This window comes from Perna viridis, chromosome 9 (assembly GCF_037379345.1).
Source record: "Perna viridis isolate PV_CMFRI_1.1 ecotype Kerala chromosome 9, ASM3737934v1, whole genome shotgun sequence".
Classification (NCBI taxonomy): domain Eukaryota; kingdom Metazoa; phylum Mollusca; class Bivalvia; order Mytilida; family Mytilidae; genus Perna; species Perna viridis.
The window spans coordinates 29,479,296-29,494,276 of record NC_142453.1 but is presented as its reverse complement, the minus strand read 5'-3'; the positions used below and the strand labels follow the sequence as shown (position 1 = coordinate 29,494,276).

At 32.2% G+C, this 14,981-nt stretch overlaps 1 protein-coding gene across 2 annotated transcripts; it reads left to right on the top strand.

The window, feature by feature from the left end:
• The first annotated feature begins 47 nt into the window (after positions 1-47).
• Positions 48-12,638, top strand: LOC148607687 (ubiquitin recognition factor in ER-associated degradation protein 1-like). 2 transcript variants are annotated; one of them, XM_088544250.1, is made up of 12 exons: positions 48-185; positions 3,219-3,348; positions 4,154-4,186; positions 4,801-4,922; positions 5,691-5,821; positions 6,259-6,331; positions 7,002-7,070; positions 7,352-7,429; positions 7,716-7,757; positions 9,855-9,943; positions 10,240-10,318; positions 11,817-12,638. In XM_088544250.1, exons 1-12 carry the CDS (start codon positions 183-185, stop codon positions 11,886-11,888), a joined length of 921 nt encoding a protein of 306 aa, XP_088400376.1. In that variant the 5' UTR covers positions 48-182; the 3' UTR covers positions 11,889-12,638. The 2 variants fall into 2 exon arrangements, with proteins under 2 accessions (XP_088400376.1, XP_088400377.1); XM_088544251.1 differs by lacking the exon at positions 48-185 and adding an exon at positions 713-844 and having other exon boundaries at positions 11,817-12,034.
• Positions 12,639-14,981: the final 2,343 nt, after the last annotated feature.

The window sequence follows — 14,981 nt, the reverse complement described above, 5'->3', positions numbered from 1 at the left end:
CAATCAAACCGGTGTTCTTTGTTATTGAGTGGTTGAAGTATTTCAACATCAAATTTGCGCTTAGTTACAAGACTTTTGCAACGATTTGAAACAATTGGATTTCGACACCGATTTCATACTTTCACTTTCGAAAAACACTCGTCACTGTCTATTTACAGAATTTGTTCAACAATCTTTTAAAAATGGTAACTATGCTTTTATTAGAATATTTTAACAAACATATGAATAAGGTTCTTGAAGGGCCTTGGAAACTTACTTACTTACTTTTCCTATTTGTCCTGGATCGGACTCAAAGCTTGAACCAGTATCCGCCATCTTCCTCTGTCTTTCGCCACAATCTAGCACAAACTGTGCTTGTCCCATTGAACAGCCCATTTCCTCTAACTTAGATTTTATAGTTCTTTGCCCCCCCCCCCGTCAGCTTAAGTACACGGCTTTGGTAATTGTTCACGTTGTTTGATAAATTATCATTGTTGTTTAAACTTTCTGAAATATTAACTGGTGTTATCTCCCTCGCCTCAGTAGTTTTTAACATTTATTTAATTATTTGTTTATGCTTATCAATTAAGTTTTCACCTTTTTTCTCCTACTTATGTAAATTGCTTTTTTTAAATAAATTATTATTATTTTTTATAAGTTTACTACAGTCATCCATCTTTTTTTATACTTGAAAATACAAATTTATGTAATATTTTTAACCATATGCAATATTTTAAAAATGTGTGGACGAAATATACTGTGGCTGAGATTACTATGGCCGAAGTGGTAGTGTGGCCGAAACGACTTGCATCGCCAACTTTTCCCAGTATCCAAATGATGTTTTGCTAAAATATTCATTCTTATGGTATGTTAAGGACTGAAAATTGCATGAGATGTGAAAAAGTTTTTTTAAATTCCTTTCTTATTAAGGAAATGATGTATATTTGTCTAGTATTTCTTGTTTAATTGGTTTTCTGAAGTCGAAAGGTCTAAAATGTGTAACTGGAAGTTGCTTTACCAAATTAATTATTGAATATTTCTCACTTTCCTATCCAAATTTTACGGTTTTCTAAAATCAGTAAGAGGTTAGAACTTCACTTTAAGACTTGATAAAGTTTTGAAAGATTTGATATTGTTTTAAAAAATATGTGATTGAGTTCGAATTCCATAGCATACATATACATGTATCTAGCGTCAATCCCCATACCAGCAAAGAATTGATACAATCTTTTCCAGAATGAAAAATAAAGTCCTATAAACAGATTCTGATGCGATTTTAATTTATCGTCAATGAAAATCTTGATAATATTGTGATGTTCCTATGTCAAATATGCATTTAAATTGTACAGATAACAAAAATACCAGACTTTGATTTTTGGGTAAAGAAATTTCGGGGTACACATTTTAGACCTTTTGAAAAGAGAAAATAAAAAAAAAAAATTATATTTTTCGACAAACATTTTAAAAATCATTATATCTAGCCTAGCTATCATATCATTTTGTAAGTATGTATCAACTTTCAGTTGGAAATATCATGTAATAATGAAGAAATTGCCAAAACAGGTGGTACGGGTACGGGTTACACATTTTAGACCATACCCTCTTTTCAGGTGGTGTCCAATGAAGGGCTATCTTGGGTTTTCTGTTCTGGGTCTGGGGATTTCTCATTGCATGCAGAAGCCATCTCATTCTTCTTTGCATTTTCAATACAATGCTCTTACTTTTGCATGTCTGGTGCAGGTCTATTTTGCTGATCTTATTCGACCAGACGATGTGGTTTATTTTCCTAAGACAGCTGTTGTGAAATACCTCTACTTTCATATGTCACTGTCAATAACAGGCAAGCATTTGTACCCATACAGGAGGACTGCTTTAATATTACTCTTGTTAAGTTGGAGTTTGGTCCTCAGGCACTAGTTGTTGGACTTCCATATGGGCTGAAGTTGAGCAAGTGCTGAGTGTGCTTTATGGAGCCTTGCTTTTATGTCTTTCCCAGTTCCATTATCTTTACTTAGATTGCTTCCTAGGTAAGTAAAATCATCTATTTCCTCTACAGGCTCTCTATTTAGGACTACAGGTTCTGTTGGTGCATTGATTGTCATCACCTTTGTCTTCTTGGCACTGGAACTAGTTAGTTTGGAAAGGATATTTTATTTATCAGTCTTTTCTGTTAAATGGTTGTCTGCAAAGTCTAGGTCCTCTAGGTGGCTGAACAGGGTCTATTGAATACCTCTCTTTTGAATACCTCTCTTTTGAATACCTCTCTTTTGAATACCTCTCTTTTTATCATCTGTTGTTTTGTCTTTGGATCCAATCAATGACCATTAAAAAGAGAATACATGTAGGTGATAACATACACAGTGTACATCCTTGCTCCTGCCTTACTCCTGATTTGATACTGAATGGATCTGATATTGTCTTTTCCAAGATGACTCTGTACTCAAAGTTTGAGCAGAATGATCTCAAAAGATTGCATATCTTCGCCGATATTCCATACGGTTTTACTATTTTCCACAATGTTTCCCTGTGCACACTGCCAAATGCCTTCTTGAATACTATGAAGTTGATGTATAGTGGCATTTGCCATTCAATACATTCAGGGCCTAATCTAGTGGGAGAAATGAGTAAACAATTCTCTTTGTTTGTGCTTACTTTTCCTTTTTGTCTTTGACATGGAGAAGCTTTTTGTAATAGATATCGTAGAAAAAACGTTTATATTGTTATTTTTTCAGACATTATTTACTTAACTTCTCCTTTTCTGGATGTCTAGAATAGGCCTGTTCTATAATTTTACGAATGCCAAAAATCTGGTCCACACACAGCCTTCCTTTCCTGAATCCAGCTTGTTCTTCTCACAATTTTATGTCAACCATTTTATCTATTCTGTTCAGAAGCATGCTACACAAAATTTTATTGGGGAGTGAAAGCAGCCTTGGGAATAGCTGAGACTTTATCTAATCATACATAAAGCACACCTTTCAGAGCTTAATTAAGGTGTGTTTACACTTGTTTAAAACCTTTTGGCGATCTCTGAAAGTATTTACTATTTTGTATTTAGCTGGTTACGCACTTGTGAATTTGTTGTATTTTACCATATCCATTGTCTTTTCAAATGTATGATGGTTCATACTATAAGACTTTTTGTAAGCGGTATTCATGGTTGTGAGTAAGCTTTTTAAGCAAAACAGTTTGATTATTTTATACATGTAATTTAATCTTATTTCCATGTATTGTTTTAGTTTGGAAGGTTTGGAGGAAACTTCTTTGGACCTGACATTGGTGGGGCAATGGGAACATTCAAACAGACTTACAGATGTTACTCTGTCACTATGTTAGACAATAGAGAGGATGTAGAGAGAGGTGGAAAAAGTAAGTTTTCACAATCTTGTACTTATATAGTGATCCATATGTCTGGACAATTTATGCAACTATAATGCAAGTTAAATATACATGTTTAAAACCATTTTACCTTATGAAATCAGATCTATGTATTGTTTGGGAGTAATTGCTTTTTATACTTAAAAATTTGAATATCTAATCTAACCAGATTTACTTCCTGAAAATTTGAATGATAAAAAATGACATCATGAAAAAAAAACATTGACCTTCAAACTTCCAAAAATAGAACAAAGAAATCAAGTGAAACTTAAGATAAATTTATTATTAGCTTGACAAAAAAAGGGAAGAATCGTCTCAAATCCTGCATACTTAAGATTTAAGTAATTGCATAACAAAGAGAATTACATGTACTTTGTAAAATTTCTGCTGTCAGCATCAATCTAATTAAAGAATAATCAAGGGAATCAAGATTCTTGTGGAAATCCAGGGACAAAGGCCAGACATGGAAAACAGACAAACACAAGTAGCTCTTGTAATTTGTTTGAACTACATGTACAATCCCACATTCAACAAAGCTAGTTTTAATTAGATTATTCTTAGCAATTACATAAGATACTTGTATAACCTCTTTGATCTTTTGGTACAAGTATATTTGAAAATAAGGGTAACAACAAAATTTACGAACACAAATCTGATCCATAATCAAGTCAAGTCCAAAATAAATCTTACAAAACAGATACTACACTATTGGGGTACGTGGAAAAGTAGACAAACAGAATATTTTTTTCTAATCTTTTTTCATTGGTTAGTTTTTTTTTTTTGGTTTTTTTTTCAGTCATTATGCCACCATCAGCCTTAGATCAACTGAGTAAGTATCAGTTTATTATGTGAAAGAATGCTTTTGTACATGTGCATGCTAAAGTAGTTAGGAAACAATTTGACAGTGAACACATTTAATTGAAATTCAAAGATTTGTGGCTGTGGAATGTGCTGTACTCTGAGAATACACCTATTTTAGCTGTATTGCAAATGCAATTTGCTTCTGCAAAATTTAAATTTATTGTATTGTAGAAACACTATATTGTATTTTACATACCAAACTTAACAAATCTTCAACATCCAATCATATACATTTGTATATTGTTATTATTGTAACATTAATTTTTAGGGGGGGGAAACAAGTACTGATTTTCAAAGTTTGATTGCAAACAGAACAATCTTAACCAAATATCTTTGGGAGGGGTAAGTTCTATCCATTGTAGAAAATATAATATTGTTTGTCAGAAGTATTGTAGGTTTGACCTGTCTTGCTTAAGTTTTGGGTAAGATTTTAGATATGTACTCAAAATTGTGTTTACTTTTGGTAGACTAAAGAAGACATTAAGATAATCCTAAAACTTCAACAGAGTTTAGAATAATTTTAATGGCCTTAATTCGTCTACTTCTAAAATGTTTACACTCTTATATTTTTTTCTCTTTTAGCACGCTTGCATATTCAATATCCAATGTTGTTTAAACTTAGAAATAATCAACAAGCCAGACATACACATTGTGGAGTTTTAGAATTTGTTGCTGATGAGGGTAGAATTTACATACCATATTGGGTGAGAAAAATAATAATATTAAAACAATATAAGAAAGTGTTTCTACACCTTTGAGTTCCTTGCCTGCTACTTTGCTATTTATAGTTTTAGGAGAACTATACCCATGTGGATCACTTCTTAGTCTTTACGACCTAATTGAAATAGAATATTGTCCTTTTAACAAGGGTCATGGCTGAAACTTGTGTGACTTTTGAAAAAGTATGATAAAAACTGCAAATACTTTCCCAGAAAGCCAATACTCAGATTTTAAATAATGAAAAGTGTGAGACTTCACATAACTCAGGAATACTTGGTTGTACCAATTTTCTGGTACCATTGTTAACAATCTTGTTTTTATTACTGTTCTTGTGTAGACATGTCCCTCTATGCCTTGTAATAGTCCTTTTTCATATTCCCGACTTTGACTTCTGTTTTTAAGATTTTAAGCAAAGGGGAGTAACTTTCTACAAATTTGTCATCCAACAGACTCAGGTATACTATCAAATTGGAGCAAAGGGCAGCAGTAAATTTCAGATTCAAGTATTCAATTTCTTTGAGCCGCAGTAAGTTCTTGGATACTTTTAAATGACTTGATTTCAAACCATTCAGGTACTTACCGAAGTGAAAATAGTTTATGGTAAGTTTCCATGAAAAATGTTAACTGTTTTTCCTTTCCCCAGTGAGACCGCCACCCAGTTCATTAGATATTGGTGGGTTATGTCCCTTTGAAAAACTTTTCTAAAATGGCTTGCATTCTGTAAATATGTAAACAACTGTTATATGTTGTAGATGATGAGGAATTTACTACTTGAGGAAGGAGATCTTGTTGAAGTAGAAAATGTATCATTACAAGTGGCTACCTTCACTAAATTCCAGCCACAATCTGTTGACTTTCTGGATATTACCAACCCTAAAGCTGTGTATCCTTTAATGAATTTTTAAGTTTGAAACTCAATGAAATTATCTCCATACAGAAAATTAATGGGTATTATTTTATAAGGAAATAAAAGTTACTTTGTTATATACATGTAGTAGATTGCATGACAAATAGATGGCCTTGAATTTATAGGGTGTTCATCTCTTCCTCCATATTTTGAAGTAAGGATAATGGCTGTATACCTCTTTATCTACACAAAAGCTAAGCAGCATGGAGATATTTTGGCTTATCATTCAAAACTCCAGAGTATTTCAAGAATCAAGAATTTGTTAAAATTGTGTGTGTTTTGTATGTATTTAAGTGTTACTTAGATGTTATGGAGCATTTTGACTTGTTCTTTTGTCTTCATTTAAATAACCAGAAGACAGTGTATGCATTAAAACACAGAAGTCATTTCACAAAACCTTAACCAACTTTAAGATTGGAAAATATGCTGAGGAACTTTGCCTGTTTGACAAGAGGAGATGTCATATCAATCAAATACAATGAGAGGGTAAGGCCAATCAAATTTAAGTTCTTAAGTTCTCAGGTCATTGTTAGAATCTCATAAAGATTTTCTACTTCATGAAAAAGGAAAGATATTTATTATTGAGTTAATATATTCAGCATTTTTATGGCATGGTATTTACGTATATGTGCTTATAGACATTCAGCCAGACTGGAATAGGTATCACACAGGCCCACAGAAATGGGTCAGGGAAGTGAATTCAAAGTGAGAGTAGTCTTTAAATTTATTTGAAATTAAAACGTGAAATTCAAAAAGAAAGAGAAAATAAAAAAAGAGTTATTTACAGTGTCTTTACCCAGTGCACTGAATTATTCTTTAAAAAAATATTTCCTAAAACGTTACATAAACCATTGTTGTTTGATTATTTTGTTCAGTGTGCAATAAAATACATTAATTATTTTTAGAAATTTTTATGGTACAATCAGTTTTAAATAAATTGCTTGAAGTGGTATATGTCATAATGTTATACATTTTTTTATAAGTGTATTTAGAAGCATGTTCTTATTTTTTTGTGAATATTTAAATAACATGTAGACCTAAATTGTAAATATTACAATTTACTTGGTGAATATCATGTGTATGGACTGATTGCATTTCAGTAACAGCACTGACTGTAATCAGTTACTTATCATTACTTTTTTTTTATTATCAAAAGGAATATGAGCTATGTGTTCTGGAGACGAAGCCAGATGATGCCATTTCTATAATAGAGTGTGATATGAATGTAAGTTTAGTTTTCAAATTCAAAATCTAGAACAAGTAAGTCTATATCATATATATGTATATAATAGATTTGCATTGGTTGCCAGTTAGCATTCTCTATCAAACCTGTATATCTATATCTTTTGAAAGAAAATATCCTCAAATGTAGAGTTGAGTTACATCAAGTGTTTATATGATTGAAGGATGGATCCAGACAGAGTTAAGAATTAATGCATTAAATACAACTTTTGAAACAACAGAATTGTTGCAAGGGAAGTAACAGAGAACTCCATTATTTTACAGGTGGACTTTGCACCCCCTGTGGGTTACAAGGAACCACAACGTCCAGTTAAGAAAGAAGATGAAGATGTTGAAATGGATGTAAGTTATTCTACTGAGTAACTTATTCAATGCAAGCAAAGTTTGGATCATATAGATCTGTCAATGTAGGATTTATTTGTCCATCAAGATTAAAGTTTTGGTTTAGGTGGAAGTTTTCTTTATCATGATTTCGTCACTTAACAATGAAACTTGGTGCTCATAATTCCATCATTAAAAGCTTCCCGTTCATAATATAAAGGTTGCAACTCATTTTAATTTTGTTGTTCTAACAAGAGGACTGATTCTTAGTTAAAATATGAGACATATATATTTTATATAATTTCAGACACATATTGACCCATCAGAACTAATTGATCAGTCATTTAAGGTAAGATCATGAAACCGTGGAATATAAACTGATTTTCAGATCTGTTCATTTAAGTTTCATTCAGTCATCAATGATACAAGTACTCCATTAAATTATGGTTCAGTCAAAATCATTTGCATGAAGGAATATACCAGTAATTATTGTCAGATGACTCCAAAGTGAGTTAATCCAACTTTATGGTTTAAGATTATAACATTTTGTAAGTGCAACTCTTCCTAAACTGTTCAAAGGGAAACAATCCAACTTTATGGTTTTTAAATTAAACTTATAACTGTTTAAAGTGAAGGTTATTCTCTTTGTAAGGTTGCTCTTATTATTAGTTCTTTTTTTTACTGTTAAGGAATAACTGTTATATTTTTTATGGTCTATGGGAAAATAACTTTCTAATATGACGTCTTCATATTGTCATAACAGTATATGTCGGCACAACCCCCACCTTTAGCACCTGCACACTGTCTCTTTTCTTTCGCTGTTGCTTTGAGATTTGTACTCATTTTAACATGGGTTTGGCCTTTATATTCGTATTTAACACTTCACTGTTGCTCGTTGTTATATATTCGAATATAAATGCCGTACCCATCTTAAAATGAGTACAAATCAACCCCCTCCATGAATTATTTCTTAATCATTCATGTGGTGCATGGCAGATTATTTTTTTTGAAGGCGTTGAGGTTATTTCAAATAGACCCAAAATATAACAATCATTCCTTATAATTTAATTCTGATAATAAAATTTAAGGAGTAAATCAGCCAAATAGGTTGATAAAGTCACAGTCTCATTACAAAATTTGGTCTATGAGATGACGGACAAAATTTTTCATGCAATCAGAAAGCATGTTGCATATGAAATTAAATTATTGAATAATAATACATTTTTAGCTATTGCTATTGCCATCACTTGGGTATGTCGTCGTTGTCGTTAACAATTTTTCAAAACTCTTCTCCTCTGAAATACTTGACCAATTGGAACCAAACTTGGTATGAATGTTCCGTTTGGGTATCCTGCATAGAGCTGATGTGGGCATTTTTTATCCGTCGAAAAACATGGCAGACGTTACTAAAAATAGAACATAGGGGTCAGACAATAGTTTTTCGCATATATCTCCAAAATGGTTAGGTTTAGCCAAATTCTGACACCAGGTAAAAGTGTTCAGCATAATGAGATCTATTTGCGGTCAAGTTTTCATTTTAATCTATTAAGCCATGTTGAAGTTATTGCCCTTTTTCAAAGTTTTTTGCTATTTTTAATGTTATTTCTTTCAAAAATCTTCTCCTCTGACACTATTTTACCAGTTGAAACAAATCTTGGTATAAATGTTTCTTGGGGTATCTTGCATAGAATTGAAGTGGGGATTTTTGATCCCTTGAAAAAGATGGCCACTGTTACTAAAATAGAACATAGGGGTCAGACAGTAGTTTTTTACATATATCTCCAAAACTGTAAGGTTTAGCCAAATTATTTCAATAGCTGAAATGATCCTTATTTGTAGGACTACAAAAGTGTTCAGGCATAAAATTTGTCAGACGCCTTCTTATAAGAGTTATTGCCCTTTACAGGGGAAAATGACAGTTTTTTTTTGTTTTTTTTGTACAGTTTTCAGCCAATGTCTCACAAACTATGATAGATTTAGACTTTCATTTACTGAAATGATCGTTATAAGTCCTATCAAATTTTTCCTTAGTCAAAATTGTTGGACAACTTCTTGTTTAATTTATTGCCCTTGAAAGGCAAAATTCAACCAGGTGAGCGATTCAGGCTCCTGGGAGCCTCTTGTTGTATGTAGATTTGTTTACTAAGGTCCCCTGTAACTTTTTTAAAGTTTTTTTTTTTTCAACCCCTCCTTTGACCCTTAGTAAGGGGATTACCCATTTTATTCTTTTATGACAAAAATTGAAATATATAAACAAACATATCATGTTATTTTCTTCTTTTGAATACTGTATGAAGTACCTGCATCAGGAATTAAAGAACATTAAAAAAGTAAAACAGAATGTCTTCCTTCAAATCCTCATAAGTTTTCTTGAGAAAAGGCATTAGATATAAGAAATGAAGTTCGAATTGCTTCACTAAGGTTTAGCACTTGATTGTATTTTCAGGCCTTCAGTGGATCTGGTAATAGGTTGGATGGTAAAAAGAAAGGGTTAGAGGTCGCCTCAGATGAGGTACCATCAGTGCAATTAAAAAGGTAAAAGTGATATATAAATGGTTTATAGCAAATACATTGCAGTATATTCATTGGTATTAGCAACTTCATTGCTTTTCCGTTGTTCTGCTGTCTGATATCTCTTGCTACCTCTGGTAAACTAAAATTATTGACAATTTTCTAGGACGCCATTATGTCAAATCGAATGTGAAATTGTTGATGAACAGAATAATGCCAGTTAGTATGTCTTAACATAACATCATATTTTGTTGTATCCAGATTATTGTAATATTTTCTGTGTTGACTTATATTGAGTTTTACTTTTTTATTTATTTTAGAGGGATACCAAACTACAATCATAAGAAAGGCACAATAACATTCATCAGATCACGTAGAAATGTCGCAGATAATGGCGAGGTTTGTATTCAAGATTTATTGAGTTTTAAATGATCCTGACCATAGCCAACATGGACATTGTATTTTGTATTTACTTGTGAATTGTTAAAATATAACTGTTTTTGACCTGATTTTCTCATTACAATTCCTTTTCCTACGCAATCGGTATAGTTTCACTTTTTTACCTTTTGACCTTAAAGATGCTGTTCTATGGAGACACAAGTCACTTGATCCCAATTCTGTTTCGAAAAAACTATATTGGAAATTGAAAATTGCGTGCCATGTGTTATTTTCTTGAATGAATAATAGAAAATTTTAAGTTAAAAGAACAAAATTTTACTGTGTCATCTTTTTTTTAAAGATAGTACTTGTATTACTGTAAATTGTATATTTACTTGTAAATCATATTAATTTCTGCTTTTTGTTGTAAATCAGGGCTGAAATTTCAAATTGAATTAGTCTAATTTCTCACAAAGATACAGAAAGTATTTTTTTCTGCATTTCCTACGTAATATTTCTGTAGGTAGAGCATAATATGTTCAAAAATACAAAAATATCAGTTTTATGTATTGTAAATTTCAAAATGCTGTACATGTGTTTCAAGGAGTAACCTCTCATCAGCAGCATTAAAATCAAATATGTAGGAAGATCATAATCAAAATATTAGTTGTATACAAGAAGTATTCATAACCAAATCTATCGAAAGAGGAAGCCAAATCTATCACAGAGAGGTTTTACCATATGCAATGCAAGGAATGAAGCCCCAGTGTTTTACATATTTTTAAATTTGGAATACTGCAAAATTTCATAAATAGGGTAGATAAAATATGATATATTCCGGGATTAGACAAGTCTGACTACTGGGTTGGTGAATACCCTCGGGAACCTCAGGTCCACCAGCTGCGGTATCAACCCAGTGGTTTTAATTATGAAATACTTTAACAGTAGTGACAATATTTCTGGAGATTAGTGACATATAAAGTTTGAAAACTTGAGATATTTATTATTGAGTTAATATATTAAACATTTTTATGGCATGGTATTTATGTGCTTATAGACATTCAGCCAAACTGGAATAGGTATCACACAGGCCCACAGAAATGGGTCAGGGAAGTGAATTCAAAGTGAGAGTAGTCTTTAGATTTATTTGAAATTAAAACATGAAATTCAAAAAGAAAGAGAAAGTAAAAAAAAAAGTTTTTTACAGTGTCTTGACCCGGTGCACTGAATTATTCTTTAAAAAAATGGACAACTGTTTACCTTACCTTGCCTCTTTTTTTCAATGATTTTATAATAATTAGAAAATATGCAATGCTTGGAGGTAGGTGTTGCTTAAATCATATAAGTTTACATCAATGGAGAAAAGATTTCACCTTGCTACCATAAGTTTGGTCTTATTGCTAAATTGATTTAATTTGGTGGTTTCATGTCAACTCCAACTTTTCCCCAAAGCAATCCTTAAATATGTCAAGGCAATAATAATAATCAAGGAAATACAATTTAATTTATTTAATTTTAGGGTAAAGATGACAAAGAGTTTGAAGCTTTCTCAGGGGAAGGACAGATGTTGAGAAAAAAGGGAAGAAAGTGATTTGTTTCTGACAATTTCAGACTTTAGAAGGGTTTGTGCTTGTACTAGAGTAACAGAATGGGTACGGAAGTGATAATACCTTAAAACTGGGCCTCATATTGAGAGAGAGTATTGTTTGTTTTGTTTGCAGCTGAAGTTCACTCCCATCGATACATGACATTTTTGATAGGGCTGCAATCTGGTCTTAGAAGAAATTTTAAGTCCATCTTACAATTATGCTTTTGTTATCTATTTTACTTTAACTCAATTTATCAAAAGAAGAGAAAATAATTGTTCCATTTTTATTAATTTCATAGACTTAAATTCTTCAAATATTTTTTTTTTTGGTAAGTATGAGTAATACGTTATGATATTATCAATATTTGTAGAGTCATAATTGGTTGGTTTATATTGTTAATGCATTTTCATGCACCTTTAATGTTATAGAAGAACTATTTTGATTTATTTAATGAATTAATTACAAATTCTGTCGTTCCAACATAGTTAGTATACATAATGTTTTGAAATATGAATCTCCTTTCAGCTCTATATTTTGACATTCTTATGTTGAATCAACCACCTGTAAATTAGCAGAAAAAAATTGTCAAGTGATAGGTTTGAAAAATGATGTGAGAGTTACATGATAAAGATGTTGGTAAACAGTGAAAATGAATTGTGTGTGATGTGTTGGTATACTTGTTTTACTTTGAATGTTAAATAATTTATTTATTTCCTATTCATAGAATCTTATAAAATAAATATTTGAAAATATTTCTTGTTGTCTATTTTTCTTTCTTAAAAAATATAGCACATTTGTGACACTCTGTGTGTTTTGTTTTGGTATAAATGGAAACTGGACTGTACAGCCATTAGTTTGATTATTGATGTATTTTTTTCTCAAACCAATAGCCTGGAAAAATAACTACAATCTTCACCCAGATCTACTACTTTTTCGAAAAAATGTGGCCATATTTGTGTCTTTCCCTCAAAATAAACATGTATAGATAGCACTTTGCTCGAGACAACATTGATGATTCATTATTGAATTTTGCTCCTTATTTAAAAAAGTTTCAAAATAAACGCATCTTCTTGTTAATCATACAATGGTGTTGTTATATGGCTATTTTTATATAAAGCCTGTATCAGGTTCTAGGTAGTCATAATAGGTCGAGATTATCTGTTCAGGCCTGAGGCAACACTGTGGGCCTATTCAGCTGATAAAGGTTCAATACAACTGTTCAATGACCTAATACAGGCTTTAAATGAAAATATCCATTTTATAATGACACCTTTATTAACCAGTTGCTTAAAATCACAATATTTTACTTGTCAGCTAATCAAAACAACTATAGTCAACTCCATAAATTCAGTATAAATCTGTGCTTTTAAAAAATGCCACATTTTTTTTTCTGACCAGAAACGAAAGTTAATCAAGGGAACCAAGGTTATAGCGGGAATCAAAAGAATGCAATCCAGGGACAAAGACCAGACATGGAAAACAGACATACACAGCAAAGAACACAAAGTAACTAAACTCATACACATAAAGTAAGAAAAGCAAATGAGCAACTCGGGCTCCACTAAAATTGGAAGCATGGACCAGGTGCACTGGTAGCTCTGGCATAACGTATGAGTTGTGATATGAACACTCATACGCAGGTGCTGATGGAATGTTGCCACAGATGAAAGGAAAGTTGACAATTCTGAATGAAAAGTCATCACGTTTGCGATGTATCAAATCTCCAAAATTAGGATTCTTTAAAGATAATGTGTCATCTTTATAGCGGAAACTGAGATTAAAGGATCTAGCTAAACGATATTCTTTCTTTCGGATCAGATCAGCTAAAAAGTCAGTCTCATAAGAGTAAAGAAATACGTCAGCAAGTGGAGGAGCGAGCACAATTTGTTCCCATTGGAATGCCGACCATTTGTTGAAAGAGTAATCAAGGGAACCAAGGTTGTAGTGGTAATCAAAAGAATGTATTCCAGAGATAAAGACCAGACATGGAAAACAGACACACACAACAAAGAACATAAAGTAACTAAAATCATACATACAAAGTAACAAAAGTAAATGAGCAACTCGGACTCCACTAAAAACTAGGAGCATGGACCAGGTGCACCGGTAGGGTAAGCGTCCTCTGCTTTTCTAGAAACACCCGCCGAGTTGCTCATAAAAAGTCAAGTCCGGGGTAGACAAACGAGGAAAGGAAAACTATGACCCGTTGAACAAATCAGTTTTGATCGTGGATCGATATGGTGGTGATGGACACACCATAGCGATCCACGAGTTCATAACGACCATAAAAATAAAATAAATTCTGTAGTGATGACTTCAATCTTGTAGCAACATAACCTTGTTCCAGAAGCCTATTTGTTAGAGTTCTAGCGTGATACAAAAAGTCTGCGTAGTTTCGGCAATCTCTGGCATAACATATTAGTTGTGATATGAACACTCCATACGCAGGAGCCCAAATGATGTTTCCACAGATAAAAAAATAGTTGACAATTCTGAATGAAAAGTCATCACGTTTGTCGTAAAGTTTGGTCAATAGTTTTCCTTTACCATCGATTTCTAAGTGTAGATCAAGATATGAGGCTTCATGATATATCAAAACTCGCCAACCACTTTGAACAAATATGTTGTCGATTGAAAATTCCAGCATTTTGTAAACCTCTTCTTTATATTTGGAAGATGATATGGAATTATTTCTTACAAAGTATGAGGAATCTCTACCAAGAACTATATATTTTTATCTAGGTGTACCATAAACAATACAAATTAACACAGGGCTCTTGCCTATAATATAGATATAAGGCACATGGCCTGTATTAATCTGTACTGGTTGTGTATAAAACCTGGGATTCAAAATTACTTCAACAATGCTTGCATGATTTAATGATCCATTGTATTTTAGTCATTAGTGTAGAACTTATTTCAAATGTTAATAAAGGCAGTAAATGTAAGAAAAGATCTGTGGCTTTTTCCTTTGTTTCCATGATAAGCAGCTGACCTAGTAACTTGAATGAATTTGACCATTATGATCACCACATTTAAACGGTAGTGGATATTCAGATTTAATTGTTTTTCAATACCGGTACTTAGGAATGATT

Bases quoted from the DNA above. Each gene is read 5' to 3' on its own strand.
- LOC148607687 (XM_088544250.1), top strand. The intron at 4,923-5,690 runs GTGAGAAAAATA...TATATGTTGTAG, and splicing joins GAATTTACATACCATATTGG to ATGATGAGGAATTTACTACT. The intron at 7,071-7,351 runs GTAAGTTTAGTT...ATTATTTTACAG, and splicing joins TAATAGAGTGTGATATGAAT to GTGGACTTTGCACCCCCTGT.